This window comes from Cuculus canorus, chromosome 6 (genome assembly GCF_017976375.1).
Source record: "Cuculus canorus isolate bCucCan1 chromosome 6, bCucCan1.pri, whole genome shotgun sequence".
Classification (NCBI taxonomy): Eukaryota; Metazoa; Chordata; class Aves; order Cuculiformes; family Cuculidae; genus Cuculus; species Cuculus canorus.
In genome coordinates, this window is record NC_071406.1 from 22392835 (window position 1) to 22408872 (window position 16038).

Sequence of the window (16038 nt, forward strand, 5' to 3'; positions counted from 1 at the left end):
GCAAAGGAAAAAGCAACTGAATACGTGATTTGAAAAAAAACAGGTCTAATCTATCAAGCTTTATTTTTGGCTGGTGCTGCCTGATGTCTCTTTTGCAACTTTGGTCTGTTTTCTTCTGTTTTCCTCTCGAACTTCCCTTCAACGGGCCCTTCCATACCTGTTGGCATTGCCTTAAGGTTTGATATATTAGATGTTACTCAACACAACAGCGCCCGAATACTCCGGCACGCCTAGGCCACAGTCCATACGTGAAACTGGTCATTATCTGTTTTCCATTTACAACGCTCAACGAATCCAATGGGAAGTAAAAAGGATGATCACGATGGAACGCGTGCTCCGAGTGCAGTTTTCAGCGTCCTCAGGCGCGTTCCCGCCCTGCCGCACTCCGCCTCCTCACCGCGTTCCTGCTTTATCAGCTCGCACATTTGGCTCTGCCGCTTTATCTTTATGGCAGGGCTGGCTATTCCCGCCGCCCGGCGGTGTCCGTCCCCCCCCGGCAGCCTCCGCTGGGCACACGCGGCTCTGATGGATGCGAGCGAGGGAAAGAAATGCGTCTGGAGCGTGCTTAAAGCGAAAACAAGGCCCCCGCGCCTGGTGACCGAGTCGGGGCGCGGGGCTGTCCCGCTTCGTCCCGCGGCCACCGGGGCGGGGCGGGCAGCGCGATACACGCAGCGCTGTGCGGGTCTGGGAGCGCTGTGCGGGCTGAGCAGTGCGATACAGGCGGCGCCGTGCGGGCTGGGCAGCGCGATGCGGGTCGGCCAGTGTGATGCGGGCAGCGCGATGCGGGCAGCGCTGTGCGGGCCGGGCGGTGGATGGCTGCGGGCAGCGCTGTGCGGGCAGTGCCGGGGCCGTGCCCGCCGCCCCGCCCACCGCTCCGCCGCCCCGCTCCGACCCCGCCCGCCCGCCCCCTCCTTCGCGGGACTCAGAAGATGGAGGGCTACGGGCGTTTCTTGGCGCTGCTGGTCTCGGCGCTGCTGGTCGGCTTCCTGTCGGTCGTCTTCTCCCTCGTCTGGGTCTTCCACTACCGCGAAGGGCTGAGCTGGGACGGGGGCTCGGGGGAGTTCAACTGGCACCCCGTGCTCGCCGTCACCGGGTTCATCTTCATCCAGGGCATCGGTGCGTGAGGGGCCGGCGGCGGGGGGAGCGGGGCTCGGCGGGGGCGCACAAAGAGCCGCTTGTCCCGAGCCGCAGCGGCTCCCGCCGGCTTTGTCCGCCGGGTCCCGCTGGCACCGGCGCTGTCCGGGGAGCGCCTCTCGCTCCGCTCCGGCTCTTCGGCTCCGTCCCGGGTCCCGGGAGGAGAGGGGAGAGCTCAGGACCGCTCAGGCTGTGTCCAGGAACCAGGTTTGTGCCAAAGGAAATGTAGCACCGTAAGCATTGCTAAAATGCAACCCATTAGCCCGGACAGCGTAAATTCTTTTGTAAAATAGCTCTTTTAAAATCCTTATGTCTCTTGCCTAAACAACACGCGATGGTTGTGATTGCGGGACTGTTTACAGAGGCCTGGAGTGATAGGACGAGGGGCGGATTTAGACTAGAGATAAGGAGGAGTTTCTTCACGATGAGAGCGGTGAGGCACTGGCACAGGCTGCCCAGGGAAGCTGTGGCTGCCCCATCCCTGGAGGTGTTCAAGCAGGTTGGATGGGCCATGGGCAGCCTGGGCTGCTGGGATGTCCCTGCCCGTGCCAGGGGGGTGGAACTGGATGATCTCTGAGGTCCCTTCCAACCCAAACTATTCTATGATTCTATGATGCAGAGGTGTTTGGGTTTTTTGGTGGAGTCTGTGAATTTTTGGTTGCAGAGGGTTCAGCCTTGCAATGACTTTTAAATGTTCCCTGTGACACTTAACTGCTTCGACAGTCAGTGTCTTTTTTCCCATCCCACACAATTTGTTAGGTCTTAAGTGTAAGGCTTGTTCCTCAAGGCCAACGGGAACACTGGAGTTTGAACTGTACTTTTGCTGTTAGCATAATTGGCTGATTCCAAACAAGCCCATTAGATACACGGTAGGTGATAAACAGTGCAGATTTAAGACAGAAAAATACATGCTCTCAGTAAAGTTTAAAAAACAAGTAATGATAACGCACCACAGAGGGGCTTATCTAGCCTGCAAATGTATTTAAACTAGAGCTAAATATTGCAAAAATAAGCATACTGTACTGTACCTCAGAAATCCTGACATCTGAGAGTGTCGATTTGTGCTAATGGCATTAAAACTGCTGGGGAAATTTGGCACGTAACAGCAAATTTTTATAAAGTCATTGACTAAATTCTCACTAGTTTCCACATGAAAAGAACTTAAGTGAAACATTAGTAACGTCTCCAAGATGGGCAAATAAATACTGTAGATAACTGGAAATTCTCCCATAGTTTAGCTGCTGACTTTTGGGGGTAGAAGTCTGGGAAGATTTTACTGTTCTCAGTAATGCAGAACCTCTGGAGGCTTACAGTATAAGTGTGAGCAGGAGTATTTTTTCTTTGGAATAAAAGACAGACTAGAATTTTGTCTAGACAAACTTAGAACTTCATTTTTAATAACCTTATTTACACTTGCTTCGTTGCTGAATGATATATTGCATTCATCCAGCCAGAAAACTTGTCCAGCACATCTGGACATCCGTGCCAGTGGAACATGTTGTTGGCATAACGTGTGTGCTCGCTTGCTCACTCTTTGTCAGGAGCCCAGCCAGTCAGAGGTTGGAAGGTGGAAGGGGAAAGGGTGGCTGTCTAGTTCTGGCTATGAAGGGAACGTTGTGATTTGAAGATAGATTGAAAATTTCATTTTTTTCCAGTGGGAGCGGGGTGTGTTCTCAGCTTTATGGCATCAAGTTACGATTTACTATTGAGCAATGAACAGTATTTTGAAGTTGTTTGGCATAATATTGCTCAATAGGTCATGGGAAGTGTAATTTCAGGCTATAAATAAGGAATGAGAAACACCTGTTGAATTCACTAATATATATGACTTACTGTGATCAAATTACTGTATTTTATATAAGCATAGACTTTTTTAACAAAATAGAGGGAGGTTTTTTCCAGCTTTTTCCTACACATTTTCTTTTTTTTTTTTTTCGCCTCTGAAAACTCATTTTGTCCCTGGTTCACAGAGTTAGGATGTTGCCTCAAGTCTTGTGTGGGTAAAAAATTTGACTGACAGAAGTCGGCCATTGAATTCAAAGTAATTAGGATGACCCAGGGGAATGGGAAACCTCTTCGTGCACCTACAAGAAAAAAAAAGTCTTTTAATTAGTTAAAAGTAGAAAGGAATAGCTAATAAATACCTTGGTTAAGTTTGTGTGGAGGATTTGATATAATAGCTAAGTCAATTGCTTCTTAAGTTCATTAAAGTCTGTACAAAGGACAGAAGTGGTGTATTGCTGGGTCTGTAGGAGGCTGAAGGGCTGACTATAATAATATCCATACTGGGAAGCAGACACGTCCTGGTACACGTGCTGTATATATTTTGTCAATCAAATAAAAAAGCTGTAGGCATGTTAATATTAATGCTCACAATTTGTGGATCAGCACCTAAAGGTAAATGATACTTGACAAAACAGTATTGGTGCACAGTAATTTTCCACATGATTTTCTAGAATTAAAGTGTGAAAACCACAGACGACAAAAGTTTGTATGCATACTAGTACAACAATATTTTTGAAAAGAATAAGACAGGAACAAAAATATTAGGAAAAATGAGTTTTAAGATTTTCAGGAATAGAATGGGTGTGAATATGAACGTGATGGAATGGCTTAAATAACTAAATAAGGAATTCTGTCTTATTTTACATTATTTTACAAATTATTTTACAAAACATTGAACAGGCTGTAGACACCAGGGAATGCTCTAAAGGAGTATTTGCTGCTGATTTGTGTTTGGCCTGCAAATGGTAATGCTTGGTTCTCTCCCAAAGGACTAATTAAAGAACCCATCAAGATATTATAGGGAATAAATGCTTTTTGAGGATTTACCTTACCTAATAAAAGAATTTTTTTTGCTGTAGGGATGTGACTGAGGAGCAGCATGGCGGGTTTTGGGGTTGTGGAAAATTGAATAGAATGAGTCAGAACAAGAAAGGTGGTAGGTCTTTGTCTCCCATCTTCAGATCAGTCTTCTACTGCGTATGAGTCACACCTAAACTCCATACAATAAAGTTGTATGTTGACACTATGAATTCTGGAAGACGCTAGCACAATTAATATTCCTCATCATGTATGCTTTATAAAATCATATAAATTGTATTTTAGACAGGCTTAAAACACGAGGATGTTGCCTAACGTCAGCAGTATATTAATAAAGGAATACAACAGGAGTGTTGCTTAAGAGTTATTACAGAGAAAAGAGGACAAATCTTGGTCTGCCACATTACCATGTGGTGTTACAGAGTCAATTAAATTTCTTTGGTGTGGATGAAATTGTCTAGGTGGGTGAGACAATCCAACTGCTCACTGTGGCTGAAACGTTCCTGTTTTTTTCCTCCACTTCTCCCTTTAGGCTTTCTCCTTGCCTCAGACTTTATCTTCCTACTGGTTTGTTTATGGCAGCTCTGGCCCTTGTCAGACCTCAAACCTGAATTAACTCAGGTAGCAGAAAACTAACACCTGCCCACCCACCACAAGGACAATTTTTATGGCATAGAAAGTTGAATTGCCTGCACAAAGGGTCTCAGAAGTGGGAGAAGGGAGATGGTGGTCAATGTGCAAGAGCAAGGAGTACAAATCTGTTTTAAAATAAGCGTAGCCTTTCATCTTGAAATCACATCTAAAGATAATACTTGCTCTGAGTTATCTGACAAACATGATTACCTCTGCTTCAAACATAAAACCCCCATTTGTTCAAAGGAAAAACAGCTAATTCCTGGAGTTTCTAACATCCAGTCGGCTGAAGAATTCTCAGGAGTTGGAAGGCCAATGACTGCTGAGTGCAAGAGGCAACTTATGAGGAGGCAGCTCTCTTGAGAAGCTGGTTAGAGGCCCTTTGAAATCATAAATGGGCACTTGTCCATTGTGATGTTAAAGTGATTGCCAAAGAATCTAGTGGACATTCAGAACTTGCCAAAGGTAAGCAGCAGGATCAGCCAAGAAAGAGCAGGAGAGGAAATGGGAGGAGTGAAGAGGAACATTCCTTTCTGGCAGCTGTGAGGTGCTCTGCAGTGCATTCCCAGTGCCCTCAAAGAACACGCTGTGTGCCTTCTAAAGCAGAAAGCACATCCATGACACCTCCCTGCAGCATGTGCAGCACGTGCCAGGCAGAAATACTAGAGAGAGAGACAACTCTAGAATTTTGCTTTGTACATTTAGCAAAGAACAGGTGTCCCATGCCAGGTAAAAGATACTGTGAGATCACTCTGCCCTATGTGATGTGCTTTAAAATCAGAGCTCAAAACAGGGGTGAGAGGTGAGTGAAGAAGCTGTGTCTAGGGGTACCTAGGCTGTCAAATCTCTTAACAGCAGTAGAGATGCTGTACCTAGAGAAAGCTCTTCATGGGATGGCTTTAGCCACCAGTAAAAAGTACTGTAATTATCTATGTGTTTTTAACTCAGGCAATTGTAATATTAAATAACACATCACATCTGAGTTGGTTTTTAAGAGCCTGCACCACTGAAAGCAGAATTTTCCTCTGCCTTTTAATCCCCAGACTGTTTCGCTTCCTCCTGCTCGTCAGAAAAGTACCAGTTAAGACAAGGGCAGAGGGAAGCACACAGAAGTGGAACAAAAGTGGTGATGGGGAAATAGGATTGTATAGTGATAAACAGTCAGATCTGCTCAAGTTGCCACGTATAATTTCACACATAGTCTAAACAGAAAGAAGGTTAAACGAAATTGTACTACGATGCATATGTACTGGGTTGTGGCACATACCAGGCTAGCGCATAGTATTGTTAACAAATGTCCAAGTCATTAATCTGTATTTGTTGCTTTTCTATCATACCATTTACACAAAACAGCCCAGAAAATTTATGGCTCAGATGGAGATCTGAGACTATGTGGGTAAGCGATTAGGGAGTTTGATGGTGATTTTGGAAGTTACATCGACTAGATGACAGCATCTTCTGCACTGAAGAAAAATGTTACACAAAAATTTTAGCCTGGACTTGACCTTCTAACATCAAAGACTGAAACTGAGACCAGGATTTATATGCATCAAGTTTATTTCAAGACATGTAGAGTCCAGTGCTCTGCTGCACTCAGAATAAACTATTGAAAAATAATATAGTCCATAATGTAAGGTGGAGCAAGGAGGATTTACTGGGATGGTGAGGCTTTTTCAGGGCCTTTTGGTATACCAACTTTACAAAATTAGAAATCATAAACGTTGGTACTACGTTAATTTATAATACTGTGATGCAGGCAATTATCTCAATATTAACAAGGAATAAAACTATCATAGAACTTTTGGGGAACTGTTGGAGGTGCTTGGTGTGCTGAATCATATGTATGGCATGTAGATTGATGACTGTCAAACTGCCTGAAAAACAAGGCTTCTATCTTCCTGATTTTGTAAGATTTACTATTGTTACTTTTTAATAGAAAGCTGGGAACTACCTAAGTGCTGTATTTAAACATTCTAAGGGAGCTTTTAATTCCAGCATTATATTTTAATACAGTATGTAAAAGCAAACATTGATTTAAAATCTGATCGTAGTCTGCAAATTTCACTTGTGAACAGTGTTTTCTTTGTGAATTATTTAGCGCAGTACTGCATTTCTTGGCATGCATCCAAGTTCAAAAAAATGTGTAAACAGAACTTTGCTATTAATTTGTTATTTATTATTTATTCGTCACAACATACAGAGTGAATATCCTATTTATTTTTCATAACCTCTGCTTTTTGCATAAAAAGCTCAGGTTATGGAGAAGTAATAAGTAAGGCACGTGAGAATCAGTCAAGTAAATTCTTAATCTTTGCGTTTAACAGGTAATACCTTTTTTGTGATGCACATCTATTTCTTAATGTTTGGAACAGGAACTTTTTGAAAAACCTGCATATATTCTTATTGTTTGGCATTAGAATAGCCACTTAGATACAAAGATTTTAATTTCATTTCATAAGCAGAATCTTTAAATGAGGACATGATTAATCAGGTGAACAGAGCTCAGTGTTCTTGCTCAGACAAGACATTATGGATGTGGGCATTAGCCTTTATTGGTCAAGTGATCAAGTGTCCTCATATGTTTGTCCCCTATTATTTGAATATACTCATGTGCTGTCACATATCCAGAATTACTGCCTAGTTTATAACTTGATGTACCTGGGGCCCCAGTGATCTGATCTGGTCTGTGTGTGTCGCCTGTGGAAAGCACCTGGGTCACACAACAGGCCGGTGACAGTTGTGACAGTGAGGACCTTGAGGAAAGAGTGTGGCAAGAAGCAGCTTTAGGCTAAGTTATTCTTATGGACTATGAAATAGTTGGTTTTTTACAGACTGTCTGCTAGAGTTATTAATGCCTTACATTCATCAAGAAGTGTTGAAAGAGTTTTAATTGCCAAATCCTTTTGTCTCTTGAGTCAGATTATAGAATCATAGAATCACTAGGTTGGAAAAGACCTCTTAGATCATCGAGTCCCACCGTTCCTATCTACCACTAAACCATGTCCTTGAGTACCTCTTCTACCTGTCTTTTAAACACTCCACCCCCTCCCTGGGCAGCCTCTGCCAGTGCCCGATGACCCTTCCTGTGAAAACTTTTTTTACTGATGTCCAGTCTGAACCTCCCCTGGCGCAGCTTGACGCCATTCCCCCTTGTCCTGTCCCCTGTCCCTTGGGAGAAGAGGCCAGCACCCAACTCTCTACAACCTCCTTTCAGGTAGTTGTACAGAGCAATAAGGTCTCCCCTCAGCCCCCTCTTCTCCAGGCTAAACACCCCCAGCTCTCTCAGCTGCTCCTCATACGACTTGTTCTCCAGCCCCCTCACCAGCTTTGTTGCTCTTCTCTGGACACACTACAAAGCCTCAAAATCCTTCTTGTAGTGAGGGTACCAGAACTATGATTCCTTTATGCTGAGTATCGTTTTCCCATTAAAAGCAGTCCTACTAATATCAACGCAATAGATAGTCATATAAATATCTACACAATTAGTGAATAGCATTACCTAAAGTCAGCAAAGAGAATAAATATTACAGAATAATCTTACACACTTTTTCAGTAGGTTGCATTCTGGATATAAGAATTGGGCCCTGTTCCTCCAGTCTGACTAGTAGCAGAAAAATCAAAATCCGATGAAGAATCCCCGTTAGATCAATTTAAGATATGAGAAAAAAGATGACAGCAAGTTGTTTACTGATCTTTTTTTGAAACACACTTAAGTTGTTTTTTTAAAAAATTAGGAAGAAATCTCTCTAAAAGCTATATTAAAGCCTCAGTTGTATATTAGGAACATGCTATGCCATGCATAGGAGAAAAAGCATTTTAAGAGACTTTTTTAGGGAATTAAAGGTTGGATTTTCCTGTAATTTACAATGGAACTGTGTGAATGATGTGTTTATTAAAATCTGAGTGAAGTTATCCTATAAGACATGAAATCCTGTTTCTGTTCTTTCTTCAGCTATTATTGTGTACAGGTTGCCATGGACCTGGAAGTGCAGCAAACTCCTAATGAAGTTCATACATGCTGGACTAAATACCATAGCTATGATCCTTGCAATTGTTTCTATGGTAGCCGTGTTTGATTACCACAATGCCAGGAACATTCCTAACGTATACAGTCTGCACAGCTGGATTGGGCTGACTGCTGTTATATTTTATTCTCTCCAGGTCAGAATCTAACTGTATTTATAAACAGGTTGTAAATGGGAAGAATGTGTTGAGTAATTCAGGCACAACAGGCACTCACTAATACACTGTAACTACTGGGATACCCATTTTACATTCTGTGACTTGGCAAATTGGCATGTAAATGTGCAAATGCTGCATCCTTGACTTCAAAGAAGAATGTATTTTAAAGCATATTTTGTTTATTTGCTAGTATAATGGCAGTTTATTTACTGTTCAGTTATAGTCTAGTGTTTTCTAAGCTCTATAAACTGTTGAAGTTAAAAGAGGGATTTGGCTTGTTGGCAGCACATTTAAATAGTTAGAGCTTTTAGTAAAGAAATCTGGAAGCTATTGTTTCTCTTTTTTTTCCCAGCTATCACATTTTTAAGTAGTTACTTCTTGGCCCCAAGGCTTTTGTTTATCAGCAGAACAAGTGCAGCAGGGAGCAGTGCAGATCTAAAGGATCTGACATATGCACGAGCTACTGCTGGCTAAACAGTTCTCCTGAATCAGCAAGACTCTGATAAATGTTCATGTGCATGCTTTTAACTGCTCCTGCTGGCAGACAATTAGAGTTATCAGAATCTAAAATGAGCTAACTTAGTGTATTTTGCATTTGGCATAGAAGAAAGGCAGGCATGCCCTGACATTTAGCGTACACATACAGGTATGATGTTTCTGCATATACATACTGAATTCCCTATATTGTGTTATTCCACTAAGGAAATTAATTTTGTTCCCTCAAATTGTGATTCTTATTTTTTTTCCCAAAACACTAAGAACTAAATAATGAGAATTTTCTCATGTTCAAGCACTGAAAATCCCCTGCTGAGGGATTTGAGTTTTGGACTTCTATCCTTCACTGCTCAGGCTAGAAGGTACAGGACAGACTTGAAATTGTGTTTTAAACGCTTAGAAAAAAAGAAAGCATATTGCAGCATTGTTGAGGATATTCTTTACAGTTGATCAACAGCTTATGAATAAGAGCGAATAATGTTAAGGCTTTCCTTGTCTTGATAGTGTAGTTATTTCAGGGAAGTTTGTGCTGCCACTTTACTGAGTGTTAGCATGTATTCTGACAGTTAAGATAAAGAATAGTGAATAGGATCTTAATTCTTCTTTTCATTTTGCTACTATAAACATCATCAATGGCACTTAATGCCTTGCCTGCCTCATCAATAGAACTATGGTCTTACTCTCTCCAAGCTGGGATGTAAGTCTCCAGTCAGAGATGGATGGTGTTAAGCGATAGAGCATTATTGCTAAAAAATAGTCATGAAGTACTGTCTCTGTTAATAGAGAAGACACTTGGCATTTGCCAAAAATGGCATGTCCATCTCAGAACTGAGAAATAAATTGTAGGTGGATGCTCACATAGTACTGTACCTACAGGAACAGTAGTGTAAATGTATTGTATTTAAGCCAAATCAGCACAAGGACATGGATTTAAGAGTGGGGCAGAAATGTAAAACAGAGACTGTCTCTTGGAAAGCAGTGACTCTGGAAAGAAGTACTGAAAGATGACACGAAGCTCAAAATGAGTTCTCATGGTGCTGTGACAGTAGGAAAAATAAATGCTCTAGTAAGAAATTATCTTAACCTCCAAATATGGTATGGCAAAACTAATATGAAACTAGTATGAAATACTATACAATATGAAAACTAATATGAAACTAATATGAAATACTATACAATAATTTTTTTGAAGTATTAAAAATGTACATAAAGAAAAGCAAACAAAATCTGGAAAATTAACTTGAGAGCTGGAAGAACTGTCTTCCAGTGAAAAACTTAAAAAGCTCCAACTGTTTATCAGGTCTAAAGAAGATTAAGAGATTTCTTGATTATGGTGTATTAAAAAGCTTCCCAGGGAGAAAATACCAGGCTCTTTAATCCAGCATGGAAAGACAAAACAAGGACTAAGACTGGAAGTTGAAGCAGGATTAAATACAAATTCATGCAGTGTTTCTAATTCAGCAGCAGAGGTGAATAACAGTAGAACGAACTATAATGAAGGGATGCAACCTCAATAGGACAGGGCAAGCCTGTGACTGAAACTATGTGAGATGATGGGTTATCTTCCATCACAAAATTAGCGGTAGTGGGAGGACTCTTGTTCCCAGAGTAACTTCACACCACCCCCACACATCTTCACTCTGTAAATGCCAACTGATTGATAAATTGAGATCCAGACCATTGCCCTTGTAAAGACACATGCTTAAATTCAACCAAAACTCTGACAAGGTGAAAGTATTTAGTCTACCCAAGTCAGAAGGTTAGACTACCTTCTGAGCTTCAGTATGTGTAAATCTGTAACAGAAGCAGACAACAGTACTTGAAGGAACCTAAAAATGTAGCTACTTAGACCTTTAGTATGTTACTGAATTAGTGACATTGAAAACTTGTATTTCCAATACAAGTTAGTTTGGTTGTAGTTTTAGCATTACCAATACGTTTGCACACTGACATTAGGTGAGATTATTTATAAGATATTTCATATCTGCTTCCCAGGTGCTAATATGGAATCATTGTTTTGGTCGTGAAGGGAAAAAATTCAGAAATAAAAATGCCAATTCTTTTCAAATTTGTGCCTGAAGACATCTCAAGATCGAATTTTTATGATTATTTCCATTATGCTTGAGAAGTGCAGGTTGTTTCCCACGTAGCTTTAACTATGAATCTGTTTTGTGTTTAGCTTTTCTTGGGTTTCGCTGTCTTTCTGCTCCCCTTTGCTCCAGTTCCTCTCCGAGCAGCTCTCATGCCAATTCACGTTTATTCGGGTCTCACCATCTTTGCAGCAGTGATTGGAGCAGCTCTAATGGGAATCACAGAAAAGCTTTTATTTTCATTGTAAGTATTTTTTTCACTTGTTTATTAAGGTTATTCATTGCAAATGGTATTTCCTTTTGTGCGGAATAGTAACCATCTAGTACTGGGACACTATTTTGTTACAAAAAGACCTCCTATCTAGCAGAAGACTGCTCTTTTTAGATCAGGATTGTCTTTAAAACAACTGACTTTTTTTTTCCCCCCTTCCAAAGGAGCAATCCTGATTATAGTGCATTACCACCAGAGGCAACTTTTGTCAACTGTCTTGGTATTCTGCTTGTCATCTTTGGTGCACTAATTTTGTGGATGGCAAGCAGGTCCCAGTGGAAGCGTCCCCCAGAAGACAACGCTAAAATTCTGCAGTCCATTGGAGAGACTCCAGAAGGCACAGAAGAAGAATCCACGATGACAGATGGCAGTAATGCAGATAAATCTGATCTGAGGATCAACAGTGAAGCAGCCAGAAAACAGAACCTCAAATTTGATGAAGCAGGCCAACGATCAACTATGTAAAGCAAATAGACAGGATAATGGTACCATTATACTGCCAGTCCCCCCCAGGTCCTTCCAATTTATTTATATTGATATATAAATAGATTGGGGTTTTATTTTCACTATGGTACTTGAGTTTTCTGCGTAAGAATTTAAATTCTCATAAGTCTCAAACATTATATTGGTTCATGCTCAGTTTCTTATTTAAAAAATGAGAGTGTGAATGACATCGGATAATGGGAAAATCACATAATTGGGAGATGTTTTCCATATCACTCCTTAATTTAATGTTTATTTTATGAAAAGTTAACAAGATTGAGACTATATTTTGCTCTGAGTGATTTTGCAGGTTATGAATAGGAGTCATGAAGTACAGCAGACCGCAAAATTTAGTTGGTCACACATACTTTTTCTGGTAATGTTCACTCTTTTAAAGCTCTGATTTCCCAAGCTGATTAACCCCCTCACCAGCTGCTAAGACCTATTGGATTTGAGATCACATCATTAAATGTTATCTTTCCTTTAGAAACTTTTTTGTTTAACCAGAGAATATCTGTTGACTTTTTTAACCAACTCTACCTGATATATTGTATACAGACAACATTTGGCTTTGCATTATGTATGATCATTACTGAAATCTAAGGAAATTGTAAGACATCCAAATGCAGAATTTATCTTATTTGGAAAACTATGGATACACTTAAACCAAGCCTTCCTTTTATCCCAGAAGGCAGCATTTTCCTATCTTAATTTGATTGCACAGTTCTATTGATTTGTGGCACTAGACTCAAAATTAGGATGTTAGAAACCAGAGAAGACTGCCAGCAGTCTCACAGAAGTAAAGATCTTGAAGTGAAAAGTGCTTCATCTGAGAAACAGCTGAGCTTTGCTGGTCTGTTTAAAATTCTACTCATTAACTGAAAGGCAATTTTTGTATCTCCACACTTGTGTCAAAGTCATTATCATCATGAGCATGAAGACATACTTCAGTTTGTAAGTGAACTATATAAACTGTACTATGACTTTTTTTTAATTTGAAATTAAGGTGTTAATGCAGTTTGAGTCTCTACTAGCACTTTACTTCTATAGCTCTTTCTAGTAATCAGAGTATTAATGTATTATGCTCATTCATTACTTTCACAGATATAAACAATATATTTTTACTAATATAGAAAAGTAATTATAGTAGATTATTTTGATTGCACATGTGCAAAATTATAAGCCTTTCTATTATTATCTCTTGTAAAAGCTGCAGAGCTGACTACAAGTCCAAATTTACCACTGTCGATGTTAAAATATGGACAGTTTCAGACACTATATAATTTCCTATTTTTCTAAGACTACATAATTTTTTATCTACTTGAGCTTTTTAAAATGTTTAAACACATTAAATTTTAGCAAATATGCAATTTTTGTAGTTCAATGTTGCATTATCACAAACAATTTTGGTCATGAGTTATTTTGGATCATCTCCAGCAAGAAGCACCTCAGTTCCCTTTATTTGATTTGTAATCGCATTTAATTACTTGGTGAATGCAGTATAGAAAGCTAGCAGAGTAAATTATTTGATAAACTTTTCTGCTGTACCATTTGGTACAGGACTACATCCCAGGGTTACATGTTTTTGCTCAGATGTGTTTGTGAATGACGGGACCAACCTAGCATCAGTGTATTGTGCCATGTGAGAAAATACCTGCCTTTAAATGCCTTAGTGTAGAATTCAGGTATGGCAAAAGGAATACTATCTTATAGTGCGAGCACTCCTCCAGTCCCACTGTGTGCAATGGCTCAGACTGCTTTCCCCCTGTTTTTCAAGTTCCAGGCAATTGTCTTCTCTAAAATTGTTCTGCACCTCTTCAGCATAAAATCCAAGTGGTACTGATAGCAGCTTTCTGAGAGAAAAAAGAACTTGTTTTACATGACATCAGTGCTCAGCTGACACAACATGATTATGTTATGCATGCTATTACAAATTTATATATTGAACATAATAAGTAGGAAGAGGGATTCACAGTAGCTTAAGGAGAACACTAAACTGTGCTGTCATCTTCTGATCTCATGTTCTGCTCAACTAGTCAGCTTTTTTTGAAATCAGTACATGTCTGATGGCTGATGGATGCACAGTTAGTCTTTGTGAGAGATGCTTTATTAACACGTTTGAAGTGTAACAGGTGAAGTGAATAAATGAATTCAACTGTTCTAGTAATTTACTGCACTAACTTTCTATACTGCACTGACACAGACAATAGCATTTTAAGTTGGTATGTATTGGCCTCTTACTGTGTCTCATCTACTTGTGAAAATTAGCTCATTCGATCCTTGTATAGTCATCTAATAAAAGCGTGCGTCTAAAGATTGTTCTGGAAGAAACTCTTAACTGTACAGTATATAAGAAAACAAAAAATTAGTGATTTCTTTTGTTACAAGACTGATTGGGATGTACTGAAATCAACAGTTTTTAGGTGAATGATGATATTCTCTGCTGAAGTTAAGCTGCAGTAACCAGGATGCCTTCTGTTTTCTGTTTTATTCCATGCACTGTTCAAAGAGTAATAAGACTTGGAAAAAGAATGGTGGCATTTCTTCGCTTATATAAAACTAATTGAAAATTAATGATTAGTAACTTTTTGAGGGTATTCTGCCAGACTATTTTGGGGGACAGAGGTTGAGGTTAAATGTGATAGTAGAAACTTGATGAGAGCTGGGCGATTCCATTCTGGGAAATTATCATAAACAATGATATCTCATGTGTATAAACTGTAGGCTTCTGGCTGCTCCAGTCTTTGGAAGATCCCTATGAGATGCAGTGGTGATGAACTTCTAAACCTTGCTCAGCCTTAGTGTGTGCAATTTAAAACAGACTCAACACGCTATAGACTTTTGGCTTCTGTTCTGGTCTGATTAAAAAGGTCTTTCTGTATCCTTACATGGTATGAGGTTAGTTCAAGTGCTAAATAAAAATACATAGGACTTTGGAGAGTATTTTTCTCGGGAAAAAGTGTTCCTGAAGCTGCTTCTCAAAGTGGGCTTCCATTAACTTTCCTTTCATGCAACTTTTCTTACCTGTATTTATCTGTAACAGCAGCAACACAGAAAATAAAAAGGTATATTTTCAAAGATATAAACGGAAGGTAGAACTCTAGCTTTTTATCAGGGTTTTTCTGCATGTTTAGAAATCTTCATTGCTGTTGTTTTTACAGTAACATGATTGTAGAGCTTACATTCCAAATTTGGATTCCTATAAAAACATAGGAACCTGTTGAAAAATCTAACAATAAACATGCTATTTTTTTAAGATGCCTGGAAAAAAAAATTAAAATATATTTACATGCTGCCATACCGTGCTGCGCACAGAAGCAGAACAGTGTTTTTTTCCAGCATTAATTAAACTGAGAAATGAGGGTGCAAATTAGATTGTAAAATTGAATGTACAGTAATTACATGTATGCTTCTTACTACATGTAACCAAGAAGATTGCATATGATATTGTAGATATGGATTACTTGTTTACATTGATATTTTATTGAGAGATTAAAAGATATTGCCAAATATTTCTATTTCAGAATACTCTTTTGCTTCTCTTCCGGAAAATTCCTTCCTCTGTTTCTAACTGTTCACAAGTACTTAAAGACTCAATTTTATTGTTTTGTTACTCACAATACCCATTTATAGATGAAAGCAAATGTTTAATTACAATGTCTATTTTCCTTATTCTTTTTTGTATCTTAATAAAAATGATTTTTCAGGCTTATGATACCATTGAGTGCAGATTTGTATTATGGTACTAAAATACAACTTTCCAAGTCTGGAAAAAGATCAAATTAGTGTTATGATTACTTTTTTTGAAAACGGGAAGATAGTTGTACAAAATTTCTTAAATATTTCTTAATTCCATGTATTCCTGACAATAATTCTGATGAAATTTATGTACTCTGTAGTATTAGAAGGATAATCATTATATAGAAG

The 16038-nt window shown here is 39.6% G+C and overlaps 1 protein-coding gene across 2 annotated transcripts; it reads left to right on the forward strand.

Annotated features, from left to right (window-relative positions):
• The first annotated feature begins 902 nt into the window (after positions 1-902).
• LOC104054626 (plasma membrane ascorbate-dependent reductase CYBRD1) lies at positions 903-15828 on the forward strand. Of its 2 annotated transcripts, none has more exons than XM_054070129.1 (4): positions 903-1116; positions 8543-8751; positions 11447-11601; positions 11793-15828. In XM_054070129.1, exons 1-4 carry the CDS (start codon positions 930-932, stop codon positions 12091-12093), a joined length of 852 nt encoding a protein of 283 aa, XP_053926104.1. In that variant the 5' UTR covers positions 903-929; the 3' UTR covers positions 12094-15828. The 2 variants fall into 2 exon arrangements, with proteins under 2 accessions (XP_053926104.1, XP_053926105.1); XM_054070130.1 differs by lacking the exon at positions 903-1116 and adding an exon at positions 1183-1341.
• Positions 15829-16038: the final 210 nt, after the last annotated feature.